The sequence below is a fragment of the Oncorhynchus nerka genome, linkage group LG20 (genome assembly GCF_034236695.1).
Source record: "Oncorhynchus nerka isolate Pitt River linkage group LG20, Oner_Uvic_2.0, whole genome shotgun sequence".
NCBI lineage: Eukaryota > Metazoa > Chordata > Actinopteri > Salmoniformes > Salmonidae > Oncorhynchus > Oncorhynchus nerka.
In genome coordinates, this window is record NC_088415.1 from 37,033,299 (window position 1) to 37,054,721 (window position 21,423).

Here is a 21,423-nt window from a genome sequence, read left to right on the forward strand (position 1 = left end):
CGTTTACCACAGGGTTACAGCAGCTAGATGTCTGTCCCAGACCTGTCTTTACCTTTACCACAGGGTTACAGCAGCTAGATGTCTGTCCCAGACCTGTCTTTACGTTTACCACAGGGTTACAGCAGCTAGATGTCTGTCCCAGACCTGGCTTTACGTTTACCACAGGGTTACAGCAGCTAGATGTCTGTCCCAGACCTGTCTTTACGTTTAGCACAGGGTTACAGCAGCTAGATGTCTGTCCCAGACCTGTCTTTACGTTTACCACAGGGTTACAGCAGCTAGATGTCTGTCCCAGACCTGTCTTTATGTTTACCACAGGGTTACAGCCAGCTAGATGTCTGTCCCAGACCTGTCTTTACGTTTACCACAGGGTTACAGCAGCTAGATGTCTGTCCCAGACCTGTCTTTACGTTTACCACAGGGTTACAGCAGCTAGATGTCTGTCCCAGACCTGGCTTTACGTTTACCACAGGGTTACAGCAGCTAGATGTCTGTCCCAGACCTGGCTTTACGTTTACCACAGGGTTAGATGGGTTAGCTAGATGTCTGTCCCAGACCTGGCTTTACGTTTTGCTTACTGCAGGGTTAGATGGGTTAGCTAAATGTCTGTCCCAGACCTGTTTTTACGTTTACCACAGGGTTAGATGGGTTAGCTAGATGTCTGTCCCAGACCTGGCTTTACGTTTAGCTTACTGCAGGGTTAGATGAGTTAGCTAGATGTCTGTCCCAGACCTGGCTTTACGTTTACCACAGGGTTAGATGGGTTAACTAGATGTCTGTCCCAGACCTGTTTTTACGTTTACCACAGGGTTAGATGGGTTAGCTAGATGTCTGTCCCAGACCTGGCTTTACGTTTAGCTTACTGCAGGGTTAGATGGGTTAGCTAGATGTCTGTCCCAGACCTGTTTTTACGTTTAGCTTACTGCAGGGTTAGATGGGTTAGCTAGATGTCTGTCCCAGACCTGGCTTTACGTTTAGCTTACTGCAGGGTTAGATGGGTTAGCTAGATGTCTGTCCCAGACCTGGCTTTACGTTTAGCTTACTGCAGGGTTAGATGGGTTAGCTAGATGTCTGTCCCAGACCTGGCTTTACGTTTAGCTTACTGCAGGGTTAGATGGGTTAGCTAGATGTCTGTCCCAGACCTGGCTTTACGTTTAGCTTACTGCAGGGTTAGATGGGTTAGCTAGATGTCTGTCCCAGACCTGGCTTTACGTTTAGCTTACTGCAGGGTTAGGTGGGTTAGCTAGATGTCTGTCCCAGACCTGGCTTTACGTTTAGCTTACTGCAGGGTTAGATGGGTTAGCTAGATGTCTGTCTAGAGGAACAGGGCCATACAGCTGTGGAAACAACAGTGTGACTCCACTTAGGCCCTTTGCTTTCTTGTTTTCACATCCAATTTGCCCCACGGGGATCTCTCCGTTGTGTGTGTGTTTGATGGAGAGAGCGGTAGAGAATGTCACATGCACACATGTTTTAGCAACAATTACACATGGTTAGAATATTATGTAACAGTACTGTCGTTGGAACCTGTTCAAATGTTTTTGAAGTAGGGGTATAACTTTGTGAGCAGTAAAACTTGTGTACCGGCTCTGCATCAGGCTAAAACTGTTGACTGGGAGGTGTGGAAGGCATTTTAAAATTCATACCAGACCAAGAGTAGATCTTAACCAATTACAATGACAAAAAAGACTACAGATAGCATTAGCGAACCAATCCCACTGGTTGCCATACCTCAGCTATTATGTTGCTGAGGGAGGTAGCAGGTTAGGTCGAGGTGACATAGGGACATTTGAATGATCGAATCTTTCTTCTCTCTCCTAACAGTGTCAGTGTGGTGATCGGTGCTCCCAAGGCCAATACCAGCCAGCGCAACATCACAGAGGGCGGGTCCGTGTACTACTGCCCATGGAGTCTCGGCCAATCAGAGTGCCACAACATTGAGTTTGACAATCAAGGTAAACCCAGTCATTGGCAGACTACGATCAGTGTGACTTCACTACTTTAGGTCCTGAACATACCTCCTCACTGTCTGAACTTGATTTGAATTAGATTTTAAGATGATAAATTACATAGACTTACTTAATCACAAATGTACATTGACCCGTGAAGACATGGTGTTCCAGCAGATTTGATGATTCCATAACATAATAATGACAGCTGTCCTTCAGTTCCTGTAACACACACCACGTATCTCCTCATGGTGACTCGAGAGCTTGAGGCTCTTGCGACTGTTGTGAGCTGGAGATTTTAGAGGATGGTTACACACAGTTAAGCCGGTCTAGCCGCTCAAAGCACTTCTTAAAGCCACTGGTCCATGGCCACCATGCTTTGGTGGCCCGGCAGGTGATCATCTGTCACTGTTCTACTCCACTGATACTCCTTTGTTTGACACTTTGGTTCCTGGAAACTAGATGATCCATTTGAGCATGTCATTAGTTTCTTTCTTTTTGGGACGGAAAGAATAACGGAGTGTTTTAGACAAGGGTATCTTCCCTTTAGGCTAGATACAATTATGTTCCAACCCCAGGTGCTGTAGGGAAATAAACAGCTAATAAACAGTTGAAACAAAAGAAACGTCACTACATCCAACGACGATACAGTGCATTCGGAAAGTATTCAGACCCCTTCCCTTTTTCCGCATTTTGTTACGTTACAGCCTTATTCTAAAATCATCAATCTACACACAATATCCCATTATGATGGTGACATTTAAAAAAAACATTTTTGCAAATGTATTCAAAATTAAAAACAGAAATACCTTATTTACATACGTATTCAGACCCTTTGCTATGAGACTCAAAATTGAGCTCCGGTACATCCTATTTCCATTGATCATCCTTGGAGACTTATATCTCCCTCACTAACTTTAAACATCAGCTATCTGAGCAGCTTACCGATCACTGCAGCTGTACACAGCCCATCTGTAAATAGCCCATCCAACTACCTAGTCTATGTCATGGAAAGAGCCGTTCCTTAATGTTTTGTACACTCTGTGTATTTGGTCTAGCGGATATTGCCAACAAGCTTCATTTGAACCTGAATGTATAAAAATGTAGAACGACAGTAAGGGTCCCTGGTTGATGGGTCAACGATCATGCGCTATTCAGAGAGGTGGAGCAATGTTCCAGTGACTGGACAGTTGAAGGAGCCGTTTGCCTTTAGAGGAATGAGTAAAGGGTAAGTTAAAGAGTGACAGAGCTATCGGAGAGAAATCTGCTGTGTATTGTGTAAACTAGATCACCCTTTCTCTGACGCACACACACACAAACACACACACACACGTGCACGCACACGCACACACACACACGCACACACACACACACACACACACACACACACACACACACACACACACACACACACACAACACACACCCACACACACACACTCCACTGTCTTATTGCATGTGTTATACATGGATAGTGGTGTGTGGGTGTGTGTGCGCTCCCCAGTCAGTGCAGCGGGGGACTGTTGGCTTGTTTCTTGGGAAATCAAAGAGAAGAGTGCTGAGAGCCAAGACTGATTTACTGGCCATAAGGCACATTAGGGGAGAAATATTCCCCTGCAGCAGATTTCTGTTTTCACAAGCCCCGTTTAACAGTTGATTTGAAGGAATCCAACTGCAGGTCGCCTCTTTCTTCTAGTGTTTTCCTTCCCTTTTCTCTAGAAACAGATTAGAAAATGTGTTGCACATCCTTGGATGCTGGCCGAGGGCCATGATCGTCACAGTGATGTAATGTGCAGCAGGCAGGCGAGCAGCAGGGCGTTGGGGTGAAGGATAGTCCCTTAGGGTTTTAGACAGTGTGTACTTCATTTTACTTAATGGGCTTTGAAAGCACACATTTGATTTGTGTGGAAGAGCCAATTCAGCCACCTGGACCGGCATACAAGAACATAGCACCCCTGTCTGTATGACATAGGAGATATGTTTTCCTTTATTTTCTTATGACATGACATGGCTAGAGCTCAGCTGACTGTGGTATATATTATACTGCTAATATATTAGTATTGATGCTTTTTTGTGTGACATTATTCAGGTTCTTCCCTAAGTGTGGGTGAGGTCTTCCTTGAGCCTGACCGAGGGTACAGGCCCACTTAATTAGAGCCTCCTAATTGGGTCAAAGTGGTCATGGGAGGGCCTACTCCACCCCTCCTCGCCTACCTCTCCACTTCCCCTTCCACTAAGATAAGGAAAAACTGCCCAGGGATCTGAAGGAGAGAAAGAGGGAGGAAACCAGAGCCCTGTCTCTCCATCTCTCAATCTGACCCTCTTCCTCTGGCCAGTAACTCCCCCAGGGACAGCTGATGTGATGAGTGAATTCTGCCATTTTTCTTTGACCCCATCCGCCCTGCACTCTAACCCAAGACACAGGCTCTAAACTCCTCTAATGGGTCTCCTCTCGCACAGTTCAAAGGGGGGAGTGTCTGTGGACACACTCCAGACCTCACCCTATCCCATCCACCCCTCTGCTGTCCTGTCCCAGGAGAGAGAGGGGTAGAGAGACACTAGTCACTGCAGCACTTCTACCCACGTCTACCCAAGTTCACTGAAATAACATTACATGACATGTTATTGCGACATGTGTCTGCTAGCTTTTTCTTCAGATCCTGTTTGTATCAACGCGTGTTAGGCTTTGGGCATTTTTGCATGACTCAGGCTGACTTGTCTTGCCTGCAGCCACGCAAGAGCCTCTTAACCAACTGATCTTTTCATCTCTCCATCTGTCACACTGTATGAACACCAATGTACCATCTCTGACATGGACAATAAGAGCAGTGACAGACTCTGAGCTCACGTCACAGCCGCTCAGTGTAGCTAGAGAACACCCCAAAACCCTGCATGTTTTTTGTTGTTGTTGCCAATTTTGCCTCATGGCTGACAGTCTTGCACTTTGAACGTAGCGATGATGTCACTGACATAACTGTAGAGATGGCATGTAATTATTTTCTGTTTTAACATGACCAGTTGCTTTAGAAGAGCCCGACTACTATATTGGCCTGAAATGTGAATAAAATGTATTTCCCTGCTCATACTCATGGTTGCCAGGGTAGTGTGTCCCAAACACACATGCCTGTTTGGCTTGCATGTCTCCTCAGTGTCACCCCCTTCACTTTATCAAAACAGAGGCCCCCGAGTTATGAAAAGAGGAGGAAAGTAATGCTTCAGGGAGAGGGACTGTGACATGTGTAGCGCAGATTATTGCAGTGCAGTCGAAGAAACAAGTCTCTTAGATCTTTTAATGTGTTAGGCATGTTATTTGTTGTATCGCTAAAGTGTGTCTTTCCACACGTGAAGGAGTGGCACACGTGTATCCCGGTAGGGAACAGGGGTGCTGCGTCCCCATGAGTAATGCTGGAGAGAAAGCCTGGTGATATAGTAAATCTACTGTGATGTTATTAAAGGGCCCTAATCCCCACTTATTTCCTAGCAGGGCAGGGGGAGATCAAACTCCCTGAGAGAGGAGGGAGGGAGTGAGAAAGAGGGAGACGGAGAAAGAAAGTGAAATAGTGGGAGAGAGTAGACAGGAGAGAGACTATTAGAGAAAGAAGCGAGTGTGCCTGAGCAGGGATGACTGAGGTTGCTAGGAGGAAACGGAGCCAGAGCGTTTGTTTTCCTTGGACACAGCCCCCCCCCCCTCTTTCTGTCTTTCCACCAAGACACAGAGCAGAGCAGGCCCTCACCCAGATCCAGAGACCTCAGAGCTGGCTGGGGCCAGGGTGGAGGAGGAGGCTGACACACGGTCTACTTTCCTCACGTCCACAGGTCACAATCTCTGGCTCTCACCACCAGGCCCCCTTCCCGACAGATGGATATGGCTCTATTGCAACACGCTTCTGGTTTAACTGTAGAGAATAGTGATGGGGAAAAGAGAAGTAGGGTGCGCTTGCTGAGCTGCTGGGGTTAGTGGTTCAGAATCCAAATGAAATTTGTTTGGTACAAGTTCCACTGGATACGTCTTGTCCGAATTCCAAGCGTTTAGACAACTTGTTAGAGGATGTTTCATGGTATGTGAACTGTATAAACCAATTTGTGTTTGGGTTTTGTTTCTCACCATAGCAACACAGATGTTGCATCAGTCCTGCCAATAAAACATCCTGTTTGAACCTGACTCCACAGGCCATCTGTCTTGTCACCTGCTCCTGTCCTGTCAGAGAGGCAGCGTCCTAAATGGCACCCTATTCCCCACATAGTGCACTACTCTGGTCAAAGGTAGTGCACTATATAGGAAAACGTGTTCCATTTGGTAACGCTCTGGGTTACAGGCCAGGTGGCCAAAAAGATCCAGGGTCAGTGAAGTCACGCCAGAGAACTGTCTCGAGTTGACATCTGAACAGTGAGGACAGGAGCTATATTGCGGCATAAGGCTCTGGTGAACACCAAGGTTTTTCTCTAGATCCTAGATACATTCAGCCCCTGAACATTGAGTACCAAATACTTTCAATTTCTTCCGCTATGTTCGTCTCTGGAATGTTCTTCATGAGAAACTTGGTGTGTGTTTAATGATGCAGTATGTAAGTTCTGTGGTGCCAGATGACTAGATGTTTGGATGACGTTGTCTGGAGGAGAACTACAATGATTCATTAGGGACTTTTTTTTAATAGTCATCACTCATTCACTCTGTTATTTTTCTGTTCCTCCCAGGGGACCGAACAGTCACACTCAACAACACAGACTACCAGGCTGAAGTCAAGTCCCACCAGTGGTTCGGCGCCACCGTCCGTTCCCACGACGACACCATTCTGGTAAGATGACCCTCACTGACTCAGGGACAGGGGCGGAGAAAGTCAGTTTACTTTCAACTTTGGTCTCTACAGCTCAGAGTTCCTCAACTGTTATGATGACTGGGGTTCATGTCAAGGGGTTGTATATGTTCACTGTTCAAAGTTTGTCTTAAAGGTCTGCGTCTATCAGTTTGTTGTGACTGTTCCAATTTTCACCTCCAGTTTCTCTCTGAGGAGAAGTGTTTTGCGCTCCTGTGACTTCAACGTTGAGATGCCTGTATTTTCTGCTGATTGTTTGGGACATAACCTGGATTTAGTTACATGGTTACTTTGCTCCAGATGTAACATTGCTGTAACTGACAAAAAAAACTCCCCCCTCTACCTCCCCCTCCTATAGGCCTGCGCCCCTCTGTACTCCTGGAGGACCAAAGAAGACATGCCCCAGTCAGATACCACAGGAACCTGCTACCTCTCTGTCAAGAACTTCACTAAGTTTGTGGAATATGCTCCCTGTCGCACAGGTAATTATTTTCTGTGAGGTGATACGTTTCCCATAAAGACACGACATAACCCCAAAAGAACGTTCCATCCTCCTTCCTGTAGCCCTCCTGGTTAAGAGTACCACTCCATAAATAACATAGGTATTCCTTTTACATCAGCACCCATCTTTCTAATGCTGATCTCTCTGCCAGCCAACTACCCCACCACCCCACACTACAGGTGACTCCTGTGGCTTACCTCTGACACGGCAGCTGTCCACACAGCAGGCTATTAGAGAGGGGTTAAGTGGAGTGCCCGAGGGCCACAACAGACGGGATGTTTAGAGTTTCAAGTAACAATACCGAGTAACCACTTCCAGAGACATCACACGCTAGCTGTGGAGAAAGAATTTACCCCCCTCCGATGCAATCCATCATGTTAGCCCCATATTGACTAGTCTATCCCTACTGCTGTGGTAGTGACTGGCTGGCTTGGTTCTGTTCAGGATGCCCAGCTGAGTCATTGAACTCCACAGGTTCTAAAGTAATACAAAATTCAACATTCTAAAGTATTGGTTAAATATAAGGTAGAATTTATGGATCTTTCAAGTTGCTTTTTCAAGTCGGAAAAATGACTGATTTATGAACCTCTGTTTTTTTCAGAATTCATTAACGAGGGAGGCCAGGGCTACTGTCAGGGGGGATTCAGTGCTGATTTCACCAAGGTAACACTTCCTCTCAGTTCAGTACCAGAGCTTTATCAACTAATATGGACTAGAAACACATGATCTCATTCTGCCTCTCTCTCAGGATGGGAAAGTGGTGCTTGGAGGACCAGGCAGCTTCTTCTGGCAAGGTACACATCTCAACAACCCCTTGAGACAACAAGTTGTAGTATTCTGAAGTTATTTGTGTGTAACCTGAGAGGATCTTTCCATTCACTCCCTGCTTCCTGTGTCTTCTCAGGTCAGGTGATCTCAGCAGCCAAAGAAGAGATCATCAAGGCTTACTACCCAGGGTACTTCATGCAGTCTGTAGAGGGACAGATCCAGACCAGACAGGCTCAGCTCAAATATGACGACAGCTACCGCGGTAAGATTTTTCCTCTCATAATTCTACCACTCCCCTTACTTTCCACACATGCTGGTTTCCTGTGCAGGCTACTTGAGTCAGAACTAAGATTGGGAAACGTCACCACAATTCTTCTAAATCAAATCGTTTCCCAATCACCACGATTCTTCTAACCTTCTGACCTCTGATAAAAGGTGGACTGATGTATATTTGTTCAAAGTACATGCCTTAATCCCTAGATTACTCATCAAGAGAAATGGAAGTCTAAGGGCTCTGAACACTTCATATCAAATGACTAATGTCTGCTTTCTTGTGGTCTTGCAGGTTACTCTGTTGCGGTCGGGGAATTCAGTGGAGATGAGGTGGAAGGTAAGAGATCTGTACCACAGACCTTCACAGGCCTGCACAACAGAGCGCCATTAACGATATAGAATGTTTACTATACCTGAAGTAAACGCAATTCAACTCAGCAGATTCTGTCCCCCTACTGAGCTGGAAAACTGCAATCTCAGGAATTCTCAGAGTTCGACAGCTGTGACCTTTGTGATATTTCCCTTCCTTAATCTTCCACTTTTCTGTTTTCCCCCCTGTCTGTGCACCTCTCAGATTTTGTGGCTGGTGTCCCAAAAGGAGTCATGCTATACGGTTTGGTAAGAAAACCTCATCACCACTCTAATTTTGAGAGGAGATTGATTTTGAAAGGGAGGGCTATATAGGCTTGGGGGAGAAATGGAGCCTAAGATAACGAAAGTAGCTGTGTTTAGTGAAAGTAGAGGCGATGAATACCATATCACTGGCCTACTCTATACATACAGTATGTTGGACCTCAGGGATTCTGACCATATGTTCTGTGTGTGTGCGTCTGTGCTCCGCAGGTGTCTGTTTTAAATGGCACCGATCTGAAGTCTATGCTCGACTACACTGGTGAACAGGTGAGCATTCAAACCTCCCCAGCTCTGACTCATTAGGGTTAGAACACACATGACCCATTGGTTTTAACTCAAGTGTGGTTTTTCCACACAGACTGTGGTTCTATAACTTGCTGTTTCTCATGGCAACTCTTAATCTCTCGAGTCTGTGTACTGGAGCACTGATGATATAAGCAAAATAATTTCCTTTACAAGTTTCTGTTAACTGGGTTTCAAGCCCACTGTGGTTTTCTGTAAAAAAAATCATTATTGAAGTGAAAGTGCAGAAGCAATTTTCCCCCAAATGAGAAGCATGATTCTTCCCGCGAATGGAATGGAGGTAGCGTGAGCCCCTTTTTCAACGGTGCTGATTGGTTCAGCTGAATAAATCAAATCATAAGAGTGTGTTTGCTAACCCTGGGAGTCTGGGAATCAAGCTGTTTCTGTCTCTTTGTTGCTTCAGATGTGTTTTACAGACAGGACAGCTTCAAGTCAGACCAAGCAAGAACCATCCCTTTTCATTTACCATTTCTTCTCTCTCCCAGGAGTTTCTTCTACTGGATATTTTTATTCAAGTAGATTCACTGGACGTTAGAAGTCCCTTTTTGCTTAAAAGCAGCGTTTCTATTTTGAGCCTTTTTGAACCCAGATTCATGGTGATGTTCTCGAGTTGTGACGATGATGCTCTCTGATGTTTTCTCAGATGGGCTCCTATTTTGGGTATGCCGTGGCCACAGCTGACATCAATAACGACGGGTAAGTACAGTCTAACAGGACATTCTCACCATATATTCTCACCCATGAGTTGGGTGGTGGTGGCAAATTGGATTTGTCCAGTAATGTTACAGGACATTTTTTTTTGAATCAGTAATGAAGGGTGAGTAGGAGTCAGTTCTCACATAGCATTCTCAACCATAGGTTCACACCCATTTTTAATGTGCTCGGTTGTGACGACATTGTATTGGACTTGGCCAATGACACATTTTTATGGGAAACTCCAGTCATCGATGTCAAAAAGGCATCTGGAAACTTAAATACATTTCCAAGTTTTTCCAACCAGTATTTCTGGAAAGTATACAGCATTTTGCCACCCTAGTCTGTACACTATATACAGGTATGTCTGTAACCGTGTGTGTACCTCCCTCCCTTCAGCATGGCTGACCTGTTGGTGGGAGCTCCCATGTATATGACCCGGGGGTCAGACAGTCGCCTGGAGGAGGTGGGCCGTGTGTACGTCTATCTGCAACGTGGACCCCTGAACCTGGAGCCAACCCTCAACCTGACCGGAACCCAGGTGTTCGGGAGGTTTGGTAGCACCATCGCCGCTCTGGGTGATCTCAACCAGGACGGATACAATGGTGAGAGACGGAGGAGTGGTAGTAATGGGAGTTTAACGGGGAGAAGAAAAGGATGTTTCACAAGCATTTTTTTTCGTGTGTCACAATCTTGGTTTTGAGAGTCTACTACATGTAGTTTTGTTAGTCTCATGCAGTTCATTCAAAGTCCTAGTAGACTGTAAAGTTCTGAGTGATCTCACGGTCTTCTCCTGCTCTCTCCTCTTCTCTGATTGGTAGATGTGGCCATCAGCTGTCCATTCGGTGGAGATGACAAGCAGGGATTGGTTCTCATCTACAACGGATTTGTTGGTGGGCTCAGGGACACCCCCTCTCAGGTCATAGCTGGCCAATGGGCTTCAGGCACTGTGCCCGCAAGCTTTGGATTTGCCCTCCGAGGGGCTAAAGACCTGGACATGAATGGTTACCCAGGTGAGTGACAAAATTAATTTGTTTTGAAGACCTCTCATGCTGCTGATTTTAGCATATTATCAACTTAATACTTTAAAAAATATATATATTTATAAAAATAATAATAATAATTAGGGGGTAGATCAGCATTAATATTGCAGATAGATTGTAGCTTCCATCAATATAATCAATTTGTAAGTCGCTCTGGATAAGAAAGAGCGTCTGCTAAATGACTTAAATGTAAATGTTAAATGTAAGACAGACAGAGCATTCGGAAATATTCAGACCCCTTTACTTTTTCCACATTTTGTTAAGTTAATCAATCTACACACAATACCCCATAATGACAACGCAAAAACTGATTTACATAAGTATTCAGACCTTTTACTCAGTACTTTGTTGAAGCACCTTTGGCAGCGATTGCAGCCTCGAGTCTTTTTGGGTATGATGCTACAAGCTTGGCACACCTGTATTGGGGGTGGGGGTTCTCCCATTCTTCTCTGCATATCCTCTCAAGCTCTGTCAGATTGGATGGGGAGTGTCACTGCACAGCTATTTTCAGGTCTCTCCAGAGATGTTCGATTGGGTTCAAGTCCAGGCTCTGGCTGGGCCACTCAAGGACATTCAGAGACTTGTCCCGAAGCCACTCCTGTGGTGTCTTGGATGTATGCTTAGGGTTGTTGTCCTGTTGGAAGGTGAACCTTCGCCCCGGTCTGAGGTCCTGAGCGCTCTGGAGCAGATTTTCATCAAGGATCTCTCTGTACTTTGCTCCTTTCATCTTTCCCTTGATCCTGACTAGTCTACTAGTCCCTATCGCTGCAAAGCATCGCCACAGCATGATGCTGCCAACACCATGATTCACCGTAGGAATGGTGCCAGGTTTCCTCCAGACGTGACACTTGGCATTCAGGCCAAAGAGTTGAATCTTGGTTTCATCAGACCAGATTATCTTGTTTCTCATGGTCTGAGAGTCCTTTAGGTGCCTTTGGCAAACTCCAAGCGGGCTGTCATGTGCATTTTACAGAGGAGTGGCTTCTGTCTGGCCACTCTACCATAAAGGCCTGATTGGTGGAGTGCTGCAGAGATGGTTGTCCTTCTGTAAGGTTCTCCCATCTCCACAGAGGAACTCTGGAGCTCTGTCAATGTGACCATAGGGTTCTTGGTCACCTCCCTGATCAAGGTCCTTCTCCCCCAATTGCTCAATTTGGCCAGGCGGCCAGCTCTAGGAAGAGTCTTGATGGTTCCGAACTTCTTCCATTTAAGAATGACGGAGGCCACTGTGTTCTTGGGGACCTTCAATGCTGCAGAAATGTTTTGGTACCCTTCCCAGATATGGACATCAACACAATGTCTTGGTGCTCTACGGACAATTCCGTCAACCTCATGACTTGGTTTTTGCTCTGACATGAGCTGTCAACTGTGGGACGTTATATAGATGGGTGTGTGCCTTTCCAAATCATGTCCAATCAATTTAATTTACTATAGGTGGACTCCAATCAAGTTGTAGAAACATCTCAAGGATCATCAATGGAAACAGGATGCAACTGAGCTCAATTTCGAGTTTCATAGCAAAGGGTCTGAATACTTACGTAAATAAGTTATTTATGTTTTTTTTTCTAAAATCCTGTTTTTGCATTTTCATTATGTAGTATTGGGTATAGGTTGATAATTTAATACATTTTAGAATAAGGCGGTGATGTAACAAAATGTGGAAAAAGTCAAGGGGCCTGAATACTTTCCGAATGCACTGCATGTACAGTACCATTCAAAAGCTTGGACACACCTACTCATTCATGGGTTTTTCTTTATTATGACTATTTTCTACATTGTAGAATAATAGTGAACACATCAAAGATATGATATAAAATCATGTAGTAACCAAAAAAGTCTTAAACAAATCAAAATATATTTTATATTTTATATTCTTCAAAGTAGCCACCATTTACCTTGATGACAGCTTTGCACACTATTGGCATTCTCTCAACCCCCTTCACCTGGAATGCTTTTCCAACAGTCTTGAAGAAGTTCCCACATATGCTTAGCACTTGTTGGCTGCTTTTCCTTCACTCTGCGGTCCAACTCATCCCAAACCATCTCAATTGGGTTGAGGTCGTGTGATTGTGGAGGCCAGGTCATCTGATGTAGCACTCCATCACTCTCCTTCTTGGTCAAATAGCCATTACACAGCCTGGAGGTGTTTTGGGTCATTGTCCTGTTGAAAAACAAATTATAGTCCCACTAAGCGCAAACCAGATGAGATGGCGTATTGCTACAGAATGCTGTGGTAGCCATGCTGGTTAAGTGTGCCTTGAATTCTAAGTAAGTCAGACAGTGTCACCAGCAAAGCATCATCACACCACCTCCTCCATGCTTCACGGTGGGAACCACCCATGTGGAGATCATCCGTTCACCCACTCTGCATCTCACAAAGACACAGTGGTTGAAAGCAAAAATCTCAAAATACAGATTTCCACCAGTCTAACGTCCATTGCTCATGTTTCTTGTCCCAAGCAAGCCTCTTCTTCTTTTTGGTGTCCTTTAGTAGTGTTTATTTTTGCAGAAATTCGACCGTGAAGGTTACTTGAACTCTGAAGTATTTATTTGGGCTGCAATTTCTGAGTCTGGTAACTCTAATGAACTTATCCTCTGCAACAGAGGTATCTCTGGGTCTTCCTTTCCTGTGGCGGTGCTCATGTGAGCCAGTTTCATCATAGCTCTTGATGGTTTTTGTGACTGCAATTAGTTTTGAATCTGGTGTTGTTTTGCATATCAGTTCATAAACAATTTTGCCGTCAGCAAACCACCCTGCATCCCACTGCTGGCTTGTTTCTGAAGCTAAGCAGGGTTGGTCCTGGTTGATCGCTAGATGGGAGACCAGATGCTGCTGGAAGTGGTGTTGGAGGGCCAGTAGGAGGTACTCTTCCCTCTGGTCTAAAAAAAAATCCCAATGTCCCAGGGCAGTGATTGGGGACATTGCCCTGTGTAGGGTGCTGTCTTTGGGATGGGAAGTTAAATGGGTGTCCTGACTCTCTGTGGTAACTAAAGATCCCATGGCACTTATTGTAAGAGTAGGGGTGTTAACCCTGGTGTCCTGGCTAAATTCCCAATCTGGCCCTCATACTATCATGGCCACCTAATCATCCCCAGTTTACAATCTCCCCTCCTCTCCCCTGTAACTATTCCCCAGGACGTTGGTGTAAATGAAGATTGTGTTCTCGGTCAACTTACCTGGTAAAATAATGGTAGAAAATCAATGTGCCATGGAATCCGTGCGTCAGAAATCTATTCCCACTATTTTGCAATCTATATGGCACCTATGTGGCACAGCTGTTTGGTCCTTAAATGAAACTGGTATACTTTATTTATCACAATTGTCTTTAAACAATTTTGGTCTGGTTGTTTACCTGTAGTCCATGAACTTGATGAAATGTATTTTCTTGACAGATCTTATTGTTGGTGCTTTTGGAGTTGACAAGACAGTTCTGTACAGGTAACACTCTCTCATAGTCTCCTATCCGTCAATCTATTGAGTGATGTCTAATATAAGTTTAGTTAAGAGGTTTACCAAAAGGTGTGCCTCTTTCGTTTGTTAACCTGGCTTCTGTTCCCATGTATTGTACCACAGATCCCGGCCCATCGTCAACACCAGTGCCTCCCTGACTGTCTACCCCACCATGATCAACCCTGAGGAGAAGAGTTGTTCAGTCAACAACGGCAACACCACCATCCCTGTCTCCTGGTAAGTTCTGCAGTGTACCCGCCTCCTGGTACGTATTTCAGCATACATGTCTCCTGGTAAGTACTGCAGCATACCTGTCTCCTGTTGAGTACTTGTCTAGTCTCCTGGGCCTTTATTCTGGGCCTGTATGTGAAGCATCTCAGAGCATGAGTGTTGATCTAGGATCAGGTCCCCCCTTTCGATGTGCTGTCTCTTATACATTATGATCTAAAAGGCTAAACTGGTCCTAGATCAGCACTCATACCCTGAAACTCTTTATAAGTAAGGGCCAGACTTAATTTGCTGAACGTGTTTTACACTTGGCACAACACCAGCAGGAAGGAGATCCTCAACACTGGCACACAGTTGTACTTAGACAGGAAGACCCATTGAGAACATATTTACTTGAGAAACAGTCAGTCTTATCTGGTGGTGGTGACCTGTTATCACAGCAACTTCATAACAGATTATATTTCTTCGAAAGGAGAAAAAGTCAAATAAAATGCTGAATAAGGGCATTGTGGCTGGCAGCTATTTCCCCCTTCCGTTTGAGTGTGCTGCATGGTATTCCCCATCCAATGGGAGAGGAAAGAGAACTGAACAGGTCTCCTCTAATCTCTGGCTGTGCTGCTCAACATGCTTGACACTGTGCTTGTGTGTCTGCTGCCCCCCCCCTCTCTAGTCCCCAGATCCATAAAGGAAACTGTTGTATACACGTCTTGATTACACTGCGTTGCCTGGTGATGGGGAGGGATGTAGGTGGGGGTGGAGGGAAGGAGGGCGAGTGAGGGGTCAGGAGGTTTGGCAGTGGCTTTTGAATGAGATATTGTTTGGTGGTGGAACACAGCTGGGAAACATCAGGACGTGGAGACTCGTGCGCATGCACACACTCAAACACTAAAAAACCTAGAGACACAGGAGCACAATATATAATGGATATATATCCTAGATATAGACATCCTCTTTCTGGCTCTTTCATTCTCTTTCAAATATGTTCCTTCCTTTGTTCTGTCTATACTCGTCGGTTTCGCTCCCTCTTTTTCTCTTGTTCCCTTGATCCCTTTCCCTCGCTCCCTCTCTTCTTCCCTCTTTCTTTTCCCGTCAGTGTGAGTTTGGTTGTCGTTCTTGGGGTTTGGGTTGCTGACTCTTGGAAGCTGTGGCTCATGTCATGGGAGAGAGCAAGAGCCCCCGGCCCGTATAGATACAGACACTGATTGACTGTCCTGCCTGTGGGGCTACATGAGATGACGCTCAATTTCATCCTCATAAACTCCGGGGATGGGGCTTGGGCTGGGGGACACACACCATGTTATTAGCTTGGCTGGCTATAGCAGGCAGATGCCTTTCCCAACATGACCCATTGCGCCATATTATACAGTGATACCCATTATGCCGCTTGTCTTGTAAAGTAAGAAAACTGAAGAGTTAGAGTTTAGCCAAAGAGAAGAGGAAGAGAGGGAATGAGTGCGGTGTCTGTGCGTGTATGTTGACTTTTTGCCATGAATGCATATGCTTCCCTCATCATCATGTCTTTGTTATGTTCTCCTCTGTTCGAAACAGTGTCAACCTGAGTTTCTGCCTCTCGGCCAATGGGAAGTACCTCCCAGACAACCTAGGTGAGCCAACTGTCCACATCTGGTCCAGATGACGTGCAATACCATACTTTCAATTGCACACGGATATCAATTTATATAACAAGTTGTTGCATGTATGTTGAATGACTTTGTTGTTGCTCTGTATTGTATCGTGACAAAGAGATTAAGAGCAGAGTCTGGGTTCCAGAATCCCCATATCTTCCCCGATCCACTTTTAATGAGTTCCAATCAAAGCACAAGGCTCCTCTTACGCAACCTCAGCAATTATTCCACTAATTACCCCTCTATGCATATGGCTACTCTGCTATTTGTAGCATATGGTAAACGAACTACATAGTCTGGATTCTCTATTTGCTTGAGAGTGTGCAAGTGTGTTTTAATGTCTGATTGATGGTGTATAAAACAATGGCACATTCATGGTTGTGTCCTGTGTGTGTGTGTGATCCTGTGTGTGTGTGTGTGTGTTCCTTTGTGTGTGTGTTCCTTTGTGTGTGTGTGTTCCAGACTTCCAGGTAGAGGTGCAGTTGGACCGTCTGAAGCACAAGCAGAAGGGAGGGGTGAAGAGGGCTCTGTTTGTAGACTCCCAGCAGACAGTGCTCACGAGGAGTGTGAGGGTGCGGAACAGAGAGCGTGTGTGTCATGACACCAAGATCTATCTGAGGGTAAGTCTCACACACACACACACACACACACACCCCGCGCGCGCACACTCACACTCTTTCTAATGAACCCTGTCTCTCTCTATTTGACTCCAGGATGATAAGGAGTTCAGAGATAAGCTCTCCCCCATCTACATCTCCCTCAACTTCAGTCTGGATCCTCAGGCAGCTTTCGACTCCCACGGCCTCAGACCCATCCTCAACTACCAGTCCACCGAGCTCATCGAGCAGAAGGTACTTCAATACCCTCCCCCCCTGTCTGACTCTGCCCCCCCCCAGCACTGCACTCCTAACCCTGAAGACTGACTCGACGTTAACAGGCCCCGTATATCTACTGAGGTGGAGCACTGCACACGTTTTAATGAACAAGACGCAGTGAAAGACCTGGCTGGAAATCCATTCACTCACTCAGAGCTGATGGTAATGTTTTCTCCTTGACTAGACCTCCACCCCCTTAAAACGACTCAGGCTGCTCTCCTTGTTGATTTCCAAACCGCTCTGCTGGGACGGGGTCCAGAGGGTCTGGAAAGCAGTTTTCAACAAGAGAAATGTGAGGCGTGTGCATGGTACAGTGGAGATGGAGTTGGAGAGTGTTTGACTGCCCCACCAGGAATAGCTGCTTTCAGCCTGGCTGGGCTGTGTAACGGATCACAGGAGTCGTGTTCCGACCGAGAGGTGCACAGTAAGACCCCGACACACAGGGTTAATGGATATTTTTGGGTGGGGCCTCCGGGGCCCTTTGCTCGCAGCACACAGGCCATGTGCCATCTGGTGTAGATTTGCCAGTTTTATCCTGGCAGGGAGCGAGAGACGTGAGCAGGCCTCAGCGTGTGGGCTGCCTGCCTTCAGCTGTGGCGTGCTGCACCCTATGTGAGCTCAACAATAACCGCTGGATTGGATTGGAGTGTTTTGGGAAAGGCCCTGGCCGAGTTTGCAGTTCGACACCCACCCCCTCCATCTTTTTCTCAGTATTTCTCTCTTCTCCCTCGGAGCAGGGCAGTACTGAACCCTGTCATTGGTGTTCACTTGTCGTATCAAAGCTGCTGGGGATTCATCAGATGTGGTGCATTGTACTTACACTCCAACCAAGAGCTAAATACTGAACCCTGATAAAGCTATGTTGTTGTAGTACCGAAACTGAACTTCAGATAACATATTTCATTAATCATTGATACCCAGTGTGAATGTAGGGGATGTCTACTCACTACAGCCTGGATTGAATCAGATACATGATACCTTATTATGGATTCCTCCGTATGGCATCGTTTGTACTGTTGCAGCATAGGCTACATACAGGTAACTACCAAAATAAAGGAAACACCAACATAAAGTGTCTTAATAGGAAGTTGGGTCACCACGAGTTAGAACAGCTTCAATGCACCTTGGCATGGATTCTACATCTGTATGGAACTCTATTGGAGGGATGCGACACCATTCTTCCACACAAAATTCCATCATCTGGTGTTTTGTTGATGGTGGAGGAAACGCCATTTCAGGCGCCACTCCAGAATCACCAATATGTGTTAAATTGGGTTGAGATCTAGTGACTGAGACGGCCATGGCATATGGTTTACATCGTTTTATGATCATCAAACCATTCAGTGACCACTCATCCACCCTGTGGATGGGGGCGTTGTCATCCTATGGGGGTATAGCCAAGGTAACTAAAATAATGCCCTGCCCAGCATTTTTACATGTCACCCTAAGCATGATTGGATGTTAATTGCTTATTTAACTCAGGAACCACACCTGCGTGGAAGCACCTACTTTCAATATACTTTGTATCTCGCATTTACTCAAGTGTTTCCATTATTTTGGCAGTTACATATACCTGCTGGCTCACCCCAGTTCTCACACCCTCTGGTTGCTGAGTGAGAGTGAGAGATCACCGAAGCCTCTCTGCATAGTTTAATCGTTTCTCTATAATGTGCCCCACATGTTGCCGTGAAGCCAGAGCAATGGGAACATAATAAAAATGGATCCACAAAACGCCACTCTGAGAGTGAAGCTGGAAGCTCCCATGGGTGAATGCCTGATACATTCCACACACAGGGGCCGTGATTTATTTTCGCTGATATTGACACAGTTATTGAGTGAAACTGTATACTACACACGGTACCCTCAATACACTGACTGCACGCTATTCATCTGGCTTCCCTCTGCCAGTTGTTGTTTAACGGCAGCCAGGATAGGAATCTAAATAGCTTTTACCCTGATTGACTGAGTCTGTATATAGGCCAGCACACGCTGAAGAGGCCGAGTGAGTGAGCTGGTGGTTACTATGGTTACCCCGGTGTCTTAAATTAGAAAGCCCGGCTGTGTAATGACAGGGGAGGCAGTGCGCTCTCTTTCTAATCTACTTCTATTTATTATCTTCGTCGTCATCATGATCATCACACTGTGATGGAATCGCATGGGGCAACTATTACCTACGTCAAGCCTGGGCTTTTCCCTGCTACACAAACACATTCAGTGGTTACTGGGAGCCCTTTACTGCTTAGCTCATGTCTTTCTACTATTTCCACCATAGCCTCTAGCCCTCTAGATTACCCCCTCCTCCTCCCCCATGTCTCTGTACCAGCTTCAGCCCCTCCCTCCCCCTGGTTCATGTATGGTCCTGCATGCGGAGCGCTGGGTGGCGTCGCGTGTGGCTAGCTTGTGGTCCGCTGCAGAGCGCTAGTGGTGTGGGCGTCAGTGTGCGGCGCTGGTGGATGCGTGGACAGAGAGCTGCTGGCCTCCCCAGAGAGGCCCTCCTGGCGTACCGCTTCTCCTTCTTGTCCTCCTGTCTCTGGGCTGCGTTGTGGCGCTGCTCCTGCCTGCTGGTCCCTCCGTCCCCTCTCCTGAAGGGGAAGTCGGACACTCTATGATGGAGGTGGTTTTGTCACCCTACACACAGTCGGACGGCTTCTCCTGCCTTCTTATCGGCCCATTTCTCTCTGAAAGGACGTGAAGTCAGACACGGGGCTGAATTAGGGTTGTTTGTGTCATCACACACGGTCATAGTCACTAACCTCCCCCAGAAGATAAGAGCGTGTAACAGGGTTATTATTACAGGTGTTTGGTCTGTAGTGATGACACTTTGCTCAGGGGGCGGTGGGTGGTTGGGGCTCGGACTGGAATGTATTAGTCATTCTGGTCTGCACGACATGTCCTATCCCGCTGCAATTACTCCATTGTATGTTCACCACCAAAGCAAAGTGTCTAATTCTGTATGTTAAGTCTAACTGAAAGACGTGTAGGCCTCATTTTAATGGGAACTGTGGATCCTGTGTAAGCTCTGTCACTCTTTAACTTATTCCTCTCCTCCTCTTTCCTCCTCTAGGCCCAGATTCTGCTGGACTGTGGAGAAGACAACATTTGTGTTCCTGACTTAAAGCTGGCGGTGCACGGGTGAGTTATTCCAAACACCCATGAAAGCCACTAGATCAGGAGAATATATCTACTGTGTATGATGAACGGTTGAACTATTCACCCAACTATACAGATGAGTCGGCCTTGTTGTCGTTCTGATCTGATGGATAAATAAAGCTGTGTCGTGCTCCACCCGTTTGTTTAGTTTAGCTTGCAGAGCAGACCAGTCTGTTATTACACCCACAATGCTCCACTCACAGAAGATACTATTCTGCTTTGGAAACAGGAAGAAGCGCTGGTCCCTGGTCTAGGTGCAAGGATTGGTTGTCAGGCAGCTCGGGGAAAGAGACATGAGAGATGAAAGGGATTTGTTTTGAACGTATGGAGAGGGAGGTGTGTGTGTGTGTGTGTGTGTGTGTGTGTGTGTGTGTGTGTGTGTGTGTGTGTGTGTGTGTGTGTGCCAACCAGTTCTAGCCTCCTTCTATCAGCTTCTGTTGAAGTAGTATTCACAGCATCTCCATACTTCGATTTGAGAAATCTGTGGGCATTTTTCTCCAAAATAACATGCCCCCTTGCTCTCTTTCTGCCCTCTCATGTTCATATTTGTTTGTGCGCTAATTCCATTTCTCTATTGTAAAAGTCTATCACGTACCCTGAGTGTACAAAACATTATGAACACCTGCTCTTTCCCTGACATAGACTGACCAGGTGAATCCAGGTGAAAGTTATGATCCCTTATTGATGTCACTTATTAAACCCACTTCAATCAGTGTAGATGAACTGGAGGAGACAGGTTAAAGAAGGATTTTTAAGCCTTGAGATGATTTGAGACATGGAGTGTGTGTGTGTGTGTGTGTATGTATGTGTGTGTGTGTGTGTGTGTGTGTGTGTGTGTGTGTGCCATTCAGAGGGTGAACGGGCAAGGCAAAATATTTAAGTGCCTTTGGACGAGGTATGGTACTCTGCTGCGTTTTTCATGCTCAACAGTTTCCCATGTGTATCAAGAATGGTCCACCACCCAAAGGACATCCGGACAACTTGACAAAACTGTGTCAAGCATTGGAGTCAACATGGGCCAGCATCCCTGTGGAATGCTTTTGACACCTTGTAGAGTCCATGCCCCGACGAATTGAGGCTGTTCTGAGGGCAAAATGGAAGGGAGGGTGTGCAACTT

At 46.0% G+C, this 21,423-nt stretch overlaps 1 protein-coding gene across 1 annotated transcript in view; it reads left to right on the forward strand.

Annotated features, from left to right (window-relative positions):
• LOC115102439 (integrin alpha-5-like) overlaps positions 1-21,423 on the forward strand; it is a 53,937-nt gene that overhangs the window by 19,571 nt on the left and 12,943 nt on the right. Inside the window, exons 2-19 of the mRNA XM_029622386.1 lie at positions 1,825-1,955; positions 6,644-6,744; positions 7,121-7,244; positions 7,866-7,927; positions 8,013-8,058; positions 8,169-8,294; positions 8,598-8,642; positions 8,880-8,923; positions 9,149-9,205; positions 9,885-9,937; positions 10,334-10,539; positions 10,756-10,947; positions 14,371-14,416; positions 14,552-14,665; positions 16,205-16,260; positions 16,744-16,901; positions 16,995-17,132; positions 20,221-20,288. Of these exons, the coding sequence (XP_029478246.1) occupies positions 1,825-1,955; positions 6,644-6,744; positions 7,121-7,244; positions 7,866-7,927; positions 8,013-8,058; positions 8,169-8,294; positions 8,598-8,642; positions 8,880-8,923; positions 9,149-9,205; positions 9,885-9,937; positions 10,334-10,539; positions 10,756-10,947; positions 14,371-14,416; positions 14,552-14,665; positions 16,205-16,260; positions 16,744-16,901; positions 16,995-17,132; positions 20,221-20,288 (1,767 nt within the window). The remainder of the gene's footprint in view (positions 1-1,824; positions 1,956-6,643; positions 6,745-7,120; positions 7,245-7,865; positions 7,928-8,012; positions 8,059-8,168; positions 8,295-8,597; positions 8,643-8,879; positions 8,924-9,148; positions 9,206-9,884; positions 9,938-10,333; positions 10,540-10,755; positions 10,948-14,370; positions 14,417-14,551; positions 14,666-16,204; positions 16,261-16,743; positions 16,902-16,994; positions 17,133-20,220; positions 20,289-21,423) is intronic.